Genomic DNA, 13,889 nt, shown 5'->3' on the forward strand with positions numbered 1-13,889 from the left:
AATGTCAGACAGAGAAATTTATATTTTAGCCCAAAGGCAATAGGGAGCTACTGCAGGTTTCTGAGGGAGGGAGTAGCATGGTCAGATCTGGGCCTCAGGAAGATGACTATGACAGCTATGCAAAAGAAGAACTGAAGAGGACAAAGAATGGTGCTCGGGAATACCAATTAGGAGACTATTACAATAGGGTTGGACGAGAAGTGATGGTGAACTAAGGTAGTGGCAATTATGAACGGAGAGAATAGGACATGAGAGATATGAGAGATGTTGTGGAGACAGAATTTGAAAGAGCCTGTCCCAACACTGGGAGTGAAAGATGACTATAATACTATGAATCTGAGTGTCTAGGAAGATCAAACAGAGAATGAGAAGACTGAAAAATGGGAAGGTTGAGGAGACAAAAAGTTTGTGTTCATTCTTAGACATGCCGATTCCTGAGGTACCAGAAGATAAGGTAGAGTACAGGCCCAGAATTCAGGAGAAAAATTAGGACTAAACATAGAGATTTTTATTTTTTTAGTGAGGCAATTGGGATTAAGTGACTTGCCCAGGGTCACACAGCTAGTAAGTGTTAAGTGTCTGAGGCTGGATTTGAACTCAGGTACTCCTGACTCCAAGGCTGGTGCTCTATCCACTGTGCCACCTAGCTGCTCCCTAAACATATAGATTTGACAATCACTGAGTAGAGCTGATAATTGAACACATGGTAGATAAGAAGCCCAGTGATTTGAGTGATACCCACACTAAGGGGGAAGGAGCGGATGAGGATCCAATCCAGGAGACTAAGAGGGCACAGTCTGATAGGCAGGAGGAGAACAAGAAGACTCTCTAGGAAGCCAAAAGGGAAAGAATATCTAAGAGGGAAAGATTATGTAAAAAGCTACATGGAATTAAAGGATGTTGAGGACAGAGAAAAGACCACTTATGTTTAATAATGAAGAGATAACCAGCATCCTTTGAGAGAACAGGTTCATTCCAGGGGTGGGGAAGGAAGCAAGTTTGCAAGGAGTTAAGAAAAGAGTAGGTAGTGAAGAAGTGTGAAGAAGTGTAGGCAGTGAATGTAAAAGGCTTTTTCTTTTGAGTTCAGCTGTGAAAGGCAGGTAAGATATAGGGGAATAGCTTTATTTTTGTTGTTCAGTCATTTCAGTCGTGTCTGATTGTGACCTCACTTAGGGTTTTCTTGGCACAGATACTGAGGTGGTTGGCTTTTTTCTTCTCCAACTCATTTTTCAGACAAGGAAACAGAGGCAAACAGGGTTAAGTTAAGCTCAGGGTCACACAGCTAGCGTCGGAGGACAGATTTGAACTGTGGAAGATGAGTCTTTGTGACTTCAGGTTTAACATTCTATCCACTGTGCCACCTAGCTGCTCCTAGGGGAACAGCTATAAGCTACTAATAGCCTATAGCTATTACCTATTGAGAGTCCTTTGAGAACGGGGACAATATCTTTTTTATTTTTGTATCCTCTTCAGTGCCTATTACAGAGCACTGCTTGTTACAGACAATAAATGTTGATTAAATGAATGAATAAAAGAATTAAGAAAAATAAAAGAGCACGGAAAACAACTATGCGACAATACTTAGAGCTTATACTCCGAGATAGACAGGATCTATTGTTAGATGCCAAATTCATATCTAACATTAGTCACTGTCTGTCGGAAACAAACTGTGATTGGCAATGAATGTAAATCAGGTTTCCAAACTCCAGAACATTTAAAACTGCCATACCTACGCAGATATACCAAAAAAGGAAACTGCAAATGGCTGGAAAAGCAAGGTGTTTGTTAACGGCAGCCTACATATTCCTTGCTGTAGGGACAAACTTATTTCCCTGTGTTTGTGGAGGGCACAAGAATCTAGATACTTAAATTCACAACCTTAGAGCCATTCCCCCATCCTTCCCTTCCCCCATCCCCCACCTGTGGCCAAGTCTAATCAATTCTGTCTTCCACATCTCCAAAATCCATTCACTTTCTCCTCTCACAAGCCCTTACTCAAGTTCATGCCTTTGCTGCTTCTCAACTGGACTATTTCAACTGTCTCCTAAATGATCTCCCTGCCTCAAGTCTCTCCTCTTTTCAGCCTTTCCTCTGTAACGATACCCAAGCAAACTCTGACTACATCCCTCCCTATAGAGAAACCTTTGGGTTTCCCGATGCGTCTAGGTTCAAATACAAATTCCTTCACGAGGCATGTATATCCTCCCACAATCTGCTTCCGCCTAGTTTTCCAGGCTTTTTGTCTCTTTTACTGTCTCTTTCAAGGCTCTATGCCGCCAACAGGGCCTCCTTGTTATTCCTCTCCCACCTCTGACCATGTTGTTCCCCATGCCTGGGATCTGCTCCCTCCGGGAAGCACTAGCTTCCTTAAAAGCTCAGGCAAAGGGGCAGCTAGGTGGTCCAGTGAATAAAGCACAGGCCCTGGATTCAGGAGGACCTGAGTTCAAAAACAGCCTCAGACACTTGACACTTACTAGCTGTGTGACCCTGGGCAAGTCACTTAACCCTCACTGTCCCACCAAAAGAAAAAAGAAAAAAGGAGGGGGCTAGTTTATGAAGAGCTTTGAATGCCAAACAGGATTTTGTATTTGCTCCTAGAGGCAACAGGAAGCTACTAGAGTTTATTAACGGGGAGGGGGGGAATTTGGCATGATCAAATTGTTTTAGGACAATGACTTCAGCAGCTGAATGGAGAATGGATTGGAGTGAAAAGAGATTTAAAGCAAGGAGACACTCTCCCCCAAGCAGGCTATTGCAGTAATCATGGTGTGGGGTGGTGAGGGCCTGCACTACTGTGGTGACAAGTGTCAGAGCAGAGAATGGGGCATATCTGGGAGAGGTTGCAAAGGTGAAATGGGCAGGCTATGGCAACAGCTTGGACATCAAAGAGGTGAGAGTGAGGAATCGAAGAGCACTCCTAGTTTGTAGGAGGATGGTGTTGCCTTCTACAGCAATATGTGACCCTCTATAGTAGCAAGCTTGTTGAATGAATATGTAATTTTAGATGAGGGAAGGAAAGAGAGAAAGAAGCCCTGAATTAAGGACGGCCTACATAGAAAATGGAGGTCATGGTGCACTAAATGACAAAAATTACATCTACACAGTGTTTTAAAGTAAGCAAAATATTTCACATAAGTATTACATTTGAGCCTCACGATAACCTTGTGTGGCAAACTCTATACGTATTTGTCTTTCTTGTAATCCTCAACACTTAGCACAGAACAAGTGCTTGTGGACTGACTGATTGGTCCCTAAACCCTTTCATTTTTCCTCACAATTGAGACTAGCAAGTCATGGCAGGATCTTCAAGGTCCCCTCCACAGACCACAGCAGAAGCAATTCTCTTGCATTTCTACCACACCCCTGAACCCAGAGTAACTGCCCTTTCTGCTCCCCTTTGCTATATCTAGATAGCTTTATTATTAAGGGTTGGTTTTTTTTTAGCAAGAGGAAGGAAATAAAAATATAAGATTACCTACATGCTACAACCAGCATAAACAATTGTCAATGACTTGAATTAGTGGATAATAGAAAAGATCACTATAACTATGATAATATCAAAACTAAAGGTAGGATTAGACTTCTATAGTATTGTTTGAACTACTTGATCTCTAACATTCTGTCAAACTCTGACATTCTGCAATTCAATGAATTAAATTTTTCCTCAATAACCCAAAAAGCCAAGCAGTCAATGAATTACAAGGAGCCATCTGGAGATGCATGGGAAAAGGGTGGGGGGGAGATGGTAAAAGCCTGAGACTTCCTGTCTGACCAAAAAAAATCACCTCCCCCCCCAAAAAAACAACCCCCCCTCCCCCTGCCAAGTCTGATTTTCTGGATTTAGTCACCACCCCTTAGCTATCTCCTTATTATGCTCCTGCAGGCCGCTTCTCCCATTGATGAGTTCTTCCCAGAACCTCCATTTGGAGGAAGGGACCAAGACCAGTCATCCCCAAATCTCTGTATTTAGCCACCATGCTTCAGATGCCTTTTGATTCTGCTCCTGAAGGTTCCTTCTCCCATTGGTGAGGTCTTCATAGAACCTCTACTTTGGGAATGAGTCCCAGGTCACCCTCCTTCATTGTCTAGCTTAGCGATTCTGTCCCTGCACAGGCACCTTTTCTCCTCTATCCACTTCTCTAGCATTTTTCTAGCCCCTCTTTTATGTGTTGTCTTCCCCCTTTAGAAGGTAAACTCCTTGGGGCAGCTAGGTCGCACAGTGGATAGAGCACCAGCCCTGGAGTCAGAAGTACCTGAGTTCAAATCCGGCCTCAGACACTTAACACTTACTAGATGTGTGACCCTGGGCAAATCACTTAACCCCAATTGCCTCACTTAAAAAAAAAAAAAAAAAGAAGGTAAGGTCCTTGAGGACAGGGACTAGGCCGGTACCCTCAATAGCAATAGAGAAATCAGGAAGAAGAAAAGAGAGCATGGGGGAAAAGATGGTGACTTCTGTTTGGGACTTAAAGAATCTGGGATATTTACAGAACATCCAGTTTGAACTTTTAAAGAGGAAGCTGGTGTGAGACTAGAGCCCCAAAGAGAAGTCAGGTTTGACCACATAAATCTAGGAATCATAAATAAATGTTTATAGATAACCCTGCAATTATCATGACAGATTATAACTGTTGTATTTGTTATAACATTTTTTTTTTTTGCGAGGCAATTGGGGTTAAGTGACTTGCCCAGGGCCACACAGCCAGTAAATGTCAAGTGTCTGAAGCTGGATTTGAACTCAGGTACTCCTGAATCCAGGGCCAGTGCTCTATCCACTGTGCCACCTAGCTGCCCCTTAACAACATTTTATTACCATAACACATTTCATGGGGTGAGAGTTATGGCTCTTTCAGTTCCAACATCCTATGAACTTAAAAGTGGGAAAAGATAGACTATTTCAGGAGCAAAGAGCTTCATGTGTCTCATGGAATGATGTTATGGATTCAGAAGCACCACTAGGAAAGAGTTTAATAAATGTCAGAAAATGAGGAGACCAGGAGTGGTGGCTTGTAGCTTCATCAGTACTCATCAGCAGGCAGTTATCTGTTGTCCTGACACACACAGCAGAGTTGGTCTGCCATCTCTCCCCTGCTTGTATTTGGAATCTGAAGGAGAATCTCTAGGACTTGTCAAAACCTGATGATCACTACCCATTCCTGGAGAGTACAATGGAGATAATAAATATCACCCTCATAGTGATATCAGATAGTAGGTGGGCACTAGCTGGTCCAGTAAATAGAGGGCCAGGCCTAGAGTCAGGAGTTCAAATCTGCCCTCAGCCACTTATCAGCCGTGTAACGCTGGGTGAGTCATTTAACCCTGTTAGCTTCAGTTTCCTCATCTGGTAAACAAGCTGGAGAAGAAAATGGCAAACCACTCCAGAATCTTTACCAAGAAAACCCCAAATCAGGTCATGAAGAGCTGGACATGACTGAAAAACGACTGACCTGAAAAGGGACTAGACTGCTAAGTAGCATGATGGCACAGTCCAAAAAAGCAGACCATAGCGGCACAAGTGTTATTTTCAACAGGGGACTCGAGAGAAAAGCAAATGTTCTCTTCTGTTTATACTATCTGCAGTAATCTTATGATTTAGGCCACTTGTTTATACACCAGGACAATATTACACAAAGAGTTTACTCAGATCTCAGCAAAGCATTTTACAACCTCTAATGTTATCTCTGGGGACAGTTATTATATTATATGTGATATGAAATTTATTACACGTTTTGTTGTTATAGGTTGTATTTATTATAACAACATTTTATTACCATAACACATTGCATGGGGTGAGAGTTAAGACTAGATGATTTTAATGGTGCTTTCAATTCTAACATCCTATGAACTGTGAATTGCTAAATATTCATTCTCCACCCCTTGTTTCCCAATGGTATGTCACGTTGTGCCTTCCATCTCCCTCCTCCTCCCCCAACTCCATCTTTTCCTGGTTTTATTCTTTAGGCAAAACGATGTCCTTAGTTACATTCCCATTAATCCCCCTTACTGAAACCTAAGTATTACTATTTACAAAGGCATCAGCACAGAAAATAAAACAAAGAAACAAATCACAGTTGACTTCCTGCATCACCTCAGCCTCTTCAATCTGCAGTTATCTCTGCAAAATGAGTTCATTCTTCACATTTACTGCACTGGTTCAAATTTTTATATTCTCCAGCTTCTAAGGTTTGAAATGAGTTACCACAAACCACATTTGATGATGCTATGCTGATGCTATGACCTCCGTCTTCCCAGCACTTCATTCAGGGATAAATTTTTTTTAAAGTCTTTTTCATTTTAACAATTCCTTTTGTCACAGAGGAATATAAAACACTTTGCCAAATGTCCTTCATAATACCTCACAACTTGAATACTCTCACTTTAAAATCAATGGTGGAAAAAAATCCAACATTTCATGGTAGGTGACAAAGACAGATTCCATGTTTGACAAAAAGTGTGAGAGGGATTTGCTGGGACATTTTGTATTTGTATCTGCTCAAAATTTCTATCACATTGGTCCAAATGTAGGCTGAATTTTCCTACTGAATCAGGTGGGGAGCAAAACATGAATTGATCTATGATTAGTGCTATTTTTTTAATGCAAACTCATTATTATGTATTTTTCCTGAGTGATCTCATTTTAGGGTATGAATAGGGATGCATCCTTGATCTGTTATTTCAATGACATAAGGACCCTCTGGATAAGGAATGACCTAACGAAGGTTAGCCCTTTTTCTGTAATTTATAGTTTTAGAGAATTGCCTAGAGTTTTGCTAGAATTTAAGTGTATGGCCCAAGGTCACAGAACCAGTATGTAACAAAGGCTGGCATTGAACCCAGGCCCAGGAGGGCTCTGGGGTCAATTCTCTAGATACTATGCTGCACTATCTCCCATTTTAAGAGCAGGATTGACAATGGGAGCAATACAGCATTTGTCTGTATCAAACATCTTGGACAAAATTCCTGTGCCGCCAATAGCAGCAATGCAAAATCAAAAGTCTAGGCTATATCAGGATAAAAGAACTTTGTTTATGCTATAGAAGCTATTATTATCACAATGTGCTAAAATTCTGACAACATTTGAGCAACCTATCACACAATTCTGGTACATACAGGCAAGTTAAATACACCTTATGTTTGATAATGTAAGCAATGAAATGCAGAAACTTTTAAGGCCAAATATATAACTTTGCAGAATTTACTGAATCTTACAAACTGTGCTATTCTCTACAGGTAAAGTAGAGACCACTAGTTCACTGTCATTCAATTGCACCTATTCATCTTTTGTTCAAGTACTAGTGATGGGTTATGTTGAACCATATTTCAGAAAAATACCTAAACTTATAGGCAACAGAATTCATAACAAATCCTAGCTAACACTCTAACTGTGGTCCAGCCACTCTAGAAAGTAATTTTGAATTTTGCCCGAAGAGTTACTAAACAATGTATACTCTCTGACTTAGTGATATCCCTACTAGGTAGGTATTCACTCCAAAGACAAGAAAAAAAGGGAAAAACAAACCCATATGTATATAAAAATTTATAGCAGCTCCATTTTGTAGTAGCAAAAAAGGAGAAACTAAAGGGGTCTCCAACATCTGGGGAATGGCTGGACCAATGAGATTATATAAATGTAATGAAATACTGTTGTTCAATGATGAAAGAGAAACCTGGGAAGACTCGTATGAAGTGATATAGAATGAAGGAAGCAATCTGTACGATGTCAACAATTTGGGGAAAAAAATGACCTACCATGATTCCAGGAGATGAGTGATGAATCATACTCATCTCCTGACAGAGAGGTGATGGACTCAAGGTAGAGAATGAGATAGACAGACAGAGATAGAGATAAACAGAGATACAGAGATAGATACAGATAGATATAGACATATATTATCTTTCTCTAGATATTTCTATCTACCTATATCTATATATCTCTATATATGTATTTAGACAAAACCAACAAAGGCATTTGTACTGCCTGATGGTACATATGTGTTATAAGGGTTTTACTTATCTTTCTTTTCTTTTTGAACTGGGGGGTGGGTGTGGAAGGGTAGAAGGAAGTAGAGGACAGAAGGAGAGAAAATAAAAGCCTATTAACTGAAAAAACTATATATTTTAAAATAACACTAGCTGGAAACATGGGAAAATCACTTAATTTCCCAGAGCCTCAGATTCTCCATATGTAAAATGAGGCTAAAAGGACCTACATTCTGCCTAGCTCACAGGGTTGTTGAGACTGGTATAATCCACTCAATACAAAATGGAAACAAACTGCATTTAACAAGTAAATGATAGCAAGCTACAGTTCACCACTTGTCATTCACCATTTAGAGAGGACACGGACTCAAACTGAAGAATAAGATATACATTTTTTGGCATGGGCAATGTGGAAGTTTGTTTTGCTTGACTACACATATATTGGCAAAGGTTTTTTTTTTTCTTTTCCCTCAATCTGTAGCGTTAGGAGAGAAAGGAGGTGGGGGTGGGAGAGTTGCCTCTCCTTCCAAAAAAAGAAACTATCATTGAAGCATGTTTTTGAAATGCCTGGATTGTTCTCCCTCCTCCACTCTGCCTATTGATATCCCTAGCTTCCTTTAAGTTCCAACTAAAATGCTTTAATTTCCTGGAAGCCATCTGCATTCCCTCTTGATTCCAGTGTCTTCCCTCTATTACTCACTTCCTATTCATCCTGTATATACCTTGTTCTGTATATATTTATCTGTATGTTGTCTCTTCCATTAGATTCTAAGCTCCTTGAGGGTAGAGACTGTGTTTTACCTCTTTTTGTACTTCCCAGAGCTTATCACAATGCCTGGCACATAACAACTGCTTAAAAAATGTTGATTGATTGAAGGCCACAAGGAGTCACAGAACAACAGGACGGCTTTGAAAGTTACATGATGAATTTATACTTTGTTTCATATGCCTCTGTTCTACTGCGTATATGGAAGTAATTCATGTTAGTTTATTTTTTTTAAGTTCACAATTTTTTTTAAAAAGGAAATCAGATTCCTTTCTGTCTCCATCATTTACAAGCTGTAAACAACTATGGGCAGGTCGTGTCATCTCTATGCCTTCAGCCTCATCATCTGTAACATGGGGATAATAGTAGTTACAATAGGCTGTTGGAAGGACCAAATGAGATAATATATCCTAAGTGGTGAATATCAATTTAAGTTATCATTTACACACATTTCAGAAGATACAGTCACTGCCAAGACGCAAAAGGAAACATACCCTTGAGTTTTCTGGTGCCAGTCAGCCTGAATAAGATTGGAAGTATGGATGACAACTCGAAGGCCTTCTTCATATAACAGCAGCATCATTTTCCTTTAAAAAAATAATAGTAATATGGATAGTCAGAAATACCTTCAGAAATATGGCTCTAGTAATCCCAAGCCAGACTAAGAATTTAGCAATTAGGAGTAGACAAATAAATTTCTACTGAATCATACACTGAAATTCTAATAGCATTTTTTATCATTTCAATTCTTCCTCTATTCTAGAACATGAAAGACAGTGAAATCAGGGGTAGAAGATACAAAAACTTACCAAGAATGTTAAAAAAGCATTTTTGTGGAGTGAAAATATTACCTGATAATGTCCATCAGAAAAAGCCCAAATGATTCAGCCTGGAATTTAAGATCATCCCCAAAATAGATTTGTCCCAATCTTTTTACCCATTACTCCCTAATGTGAACTCTTCACATCAGTACAGCCAATCTCTTTTCCATCTCTCCCACCTATCTTCCCTTCCTCTTCCATCCCTTTAGCTTTCTTTGCTCATGTTATTTTTTCCCCTGTACACTAATGTCCTTTTCTTTCTTTTCTACCAGTCCAAACCCCAAATTTTCAAGAGGCCCCCCAAACCACTACCTCCCTGAAGTCTTCCTTATAATCCCACCCACAAAAACATCTGTTATTTTAAGTCTAAGAGTATTTAGTGTGTACTAAATAGTCTGACACTTCAATCAATTAATAAATGTTTATTAAGAACCTACTATGAGCCAGGGATATAGCTGGTATCCAACAGGTCTGAGTGTAGCATTAAGCTCTAAAGCTTAAGTGTATTCAAAGTTGTAGAACACCTTATATTGGTCCCTAATTGTTTGAAATACCAAAGATATTTATCCTCCTAGCTGGAGTGTATGCAAACTCCCATGAGAGGGAATATGCCATTAACATAATATTTACTGTGGTTTTTGATACACAGCCTGACACTAGCTTATATGCTGTCACTTTTTAAAAATTGTTTGAAATATCCAAGATTTATCTCCCAAGATGGAACATGAGCCTTTCAAGATCAAGAATCATGTCATTAATTTAATAACCAGCTTTTATATAATACTTCAAGGATTGCAAAGAGCTTTAAATGTTATCTCACATTGCTCCTTACAATAACCCTTTGAGGCAGATATTATTATTATTCGCATTTTATAGGTAATGAAACAGGTGGAGAGAGATTAAGTGACTTACTGAATGTCAACAGAGCTAGTCTTTGAAGCAGAATCTGAACTCAAGTCTTCCTGACTCCAAGTCCAAAGCTCTATCCATATAAGACCCAGCTACCCCTTTTATATACACCAAAGTGTGAAGCCCAACATCACTGATGTGGTTCTACATACAAATAGTATAATACAACTCAACAAACATTTCGTGAGCACCCGATATATATTAAATACTGTACTAAGTACAACAAGGTTGCAGTGGGTGGAGCACTCAGCCTGGAGTCAAGAATACTCATCTTCCTGAGTTCAAATCTGACCTCAGACATTGTCTAGCTATGTGACGTTGGGCAAATCACTTAACCCTATTTGTCTCAGTTTCCTCATTTGTAAAATGAACTGAAGAAGGAAATGGCAAACCACTCCAGTATCTTTGCCAAAAACAACAACACAAAAACAAAGCAAAAAAATCCAAAATGGGGTCACCAAGAGTCAGACATGACTGAAATGACCAAATAACAACAAAGAGCACAATAAACAAGACAATGTCCCTGAACTTCATAAATTTATAAACCAGTTTGAGGAGATAAAATATGCACCTACACAACAATAATAAAAAACGATGAAATGGCTGAAAAGAAACAGCAAAGCATTATAAATGTTCATTGGGAAGGTAAGGAACACATGCCCTTAGGAAGGAAATGGGAAGACTCCAAGGAAAAGGTGAAATATGAGCTGGACCTTAGAAGTGTATGGGGCAGCTAGGTGGCACAGTGGATAGAGCACCGGCCCTGGAGTCAGGAGTACCTGAGTTCAAATCCAGCCTCAGACACTTAACACTTACTAGCTGTGTGACCCTGGGCAAGTCACTTAACCCCAATTGCCTCACTGAAAAAAAAGAAGAAGAAATATGGGCAGAATTTCAAAGAAAGGTGTGGACAGAGGGCACAGAGAATACCCAAAACTAAAGTATGAGGGAAGGGAAGCCCAGCATGTGTTCAAAGAATGGTAAATATCACGAAAAAGGAATGGAAGGACCATTGGAACCAGGAGGCCACAAGAATAAAATTTTTTAAAATAAATTTTAAAAGTCTCTGTTTGAGAGGATGACTTGCCCAAGATGACAAAGAATGAATTAACATGTATATGAATTTCATTCAACCTGTTCAGCACTAAACTGAGATATAGTTAAGGGAATTATAGCTTTTCTATTTGTCACCTTTCAATGTATGAAATGTGCTTACTGAAATGTAGGCCAATTTGTGTGCATAGTGATGAGCTTATCAATTGTAATGAAGAGCAAGTTAATTCTAGATGCAGGATACAAACTTGCCAAATATTTGCATCCACCAAGGTTAGTAAACTCTGATCATATAAAATATAAAATAATTTAAGGAGGACCAGTTTTGTAATGAGTGAGCTAAAGGCCACAGTTTAAAAAGAGACAGAAAAAAATGGAAGACAAGGCTTCTTCTTACAAGTGTGAATCCAGGTGGGATTCTAATCTTATGATTCATTGGAAGAGTTTATCAAGATCTACTCCACCATTTTACAAATGAGGAAACTGAGGCAAATAGGGTTCAGTGACTTGACCAAGGTCACACAGCTAGTAAGTATCTGAGGTCGCATTTGAATTCAGGTCTTCCTGACTCCAGGCCCAGCACTCTATCCACTCCTCCACCTAGCTGCCCTGTAAGACTTAGAATACTATATAAATGCCAGGTAGAGAGGCAGCATGGCATGGACTGGATACCACACTGTACGTCAAGGAAGACGTATTCAAATACCACCTCAGACACTGAATAACTATTACTTGGCAAGTCACTTATTCTCTCTGAGCTCAGTTTCTTCATCTGTGAAATGGAGATAACTGCACCTACCTCAAAGGGTTACTCTATGGATTAAATGAGGTAATGTATAGCAGTATGTTCACTGGAAGCAGCTCAGGAGTGCAGCAGATAGAGCCTTTTCACTGTACCATACGGGTAGTAATGAGGTAAGCCAGTGATCTGGAAGAGCAAAGAGAGAAGAAACCATTCTGGCTTGACAATTTATAACCTGCGTGACCTCAGACAGGTTACCTATTAATTATAACAACAGTAGTAGCATACACTTATATGCCAACTTGGAAAAACCCGAGTTCAAATCCTGTCTCTGACAGTTACAAGCTGTGTGACTCCAGGCAATTCATTGAAAGATCTCTTGCCTCAGTTTCCTCATCTGCAAAGTGAAGAGGTTGGATCCAATGGCCTCACAGGGCCCTTCTAGCTCCGGATCTGAGTGCTCTGCATATCTTTAAAAAAACCTAAGTGTCAGCTACTACTCTTATTAATAAGTAACCTGCTCAAGGTCACATGGGTTATAAATTGCCAAGCCAGAATGGTTTCTTTTCCTTGTCTACTCTTCTAGAACACTAACTTACCCTTGTGCGCTATGAAAAACAACCCCAGATTAAGAACCAGAGGCTTAAAATCTACATCTAGCAGGGCAGCTAGGTGGCGCAGTGGATAAAGCACCGGCCCTGGATTCAGGAGGACCTGAGTTCAAATGCGGCCTCAGACACTTAACACTTACTAGCTGTGTGACCCTAGGCAAGTCACTTAACCCCCACTGCCCCCCCCACCCCCCCGCAAATCTACATCTAGCGGTGTGATCTTGAGGAAATCAATTCTCCTCTTGAGGACTATTTCCTCATGGGAGGGCTATGAAATTAGCTGAACTCCATGGTTTCTTGGATCATAGAATTTTAGAGCTACATTAGGCAGTATATTTCTCAAAAGCTGACGGAGCCCCTAAAATATAAATCTGAACATACCGTCATTGAACAATGCCAGAGCAGTGATGATGGTGGTGATGGCAACAGCATTCATAGAGCACCTCTGCTGCTGTTCATCAGTTATTCACTTGTGTCTGACCCCACAGACTTTTGGCCCTGGGATTTTCTTGACAAAGATACTGGAGTGGTTTGCCATTGCCTTCTCCAGTGGGTCCCCATTTTACAGATGAGGAACTGAACCAAATAGGGGTTAAGCAACCTGCCCAAGGTCACACAGTTTAAGGTTGGTAAAAATTCCTTACAAAAATTATCTAATTTTCTCTTCACAAGAGTCCTGGAAGGTAAGCATTATTAGTACTACCATTTTATAGATGAAGAAACTGAAGCAGCCTGGTTAAGTGATTTGCCCAAGGTTACACAGCTGGTAAGCATCTGAGGCCTTCCTGGCTCCAAGTCCAGTGCTTTCTATATGCTGGGCCACCAAGCTATTAAGGTAATTTGTGATCACTTAACACTGGTATGTTCACATGGCACCACTGAAAACAGCTTCACGCAGGGCCTCTGGGCTACAAATTGTATGTTATTTACACTTAGGGGTAAGAGATTTGGACTAAGAGATGACAGAGACCAGAAGGTCCTTGTCATTGAAGCAACTGCTTATTCTC

At 40.1% G+C, this 13,889-nt stretch overlaps 1 protein-coding gene across 1 annotated transcript in view; it reads right to left on the minus strand.

The window, feature by feature from the left end:
* TDP1 (tyrosyl-DNA phosphodiesterase 1) overlaps positions 1–13,889 on the minus strand; it is a 191,989-nt gene that overhangs the window by 145,807 nt on the left and 32,293 nt on the right. Inside the window, 1 exon segment of the mRNA XM_043985761.1 lies at positions 9,241–9,333. Coding sequence (XP_043841696.1) covers positions 9,241–9,333 — 93 coding nt within the window.

The sequence above is a fragment of the Dromiciops gliroides genome, chromosome 2 (assembly GCF_019393635.1).
Source record: "Dromiciops gliroides isolate mDroGli1 chromosome 2, mDroGli1.pri, whole genome shotgun sequence".
NCBI lineage: Eukaryota > Metazoa > Chordata > Mammalia > Microbiotheria > Microbiotheriidae > Dromiciops > Dromiciops gliroides.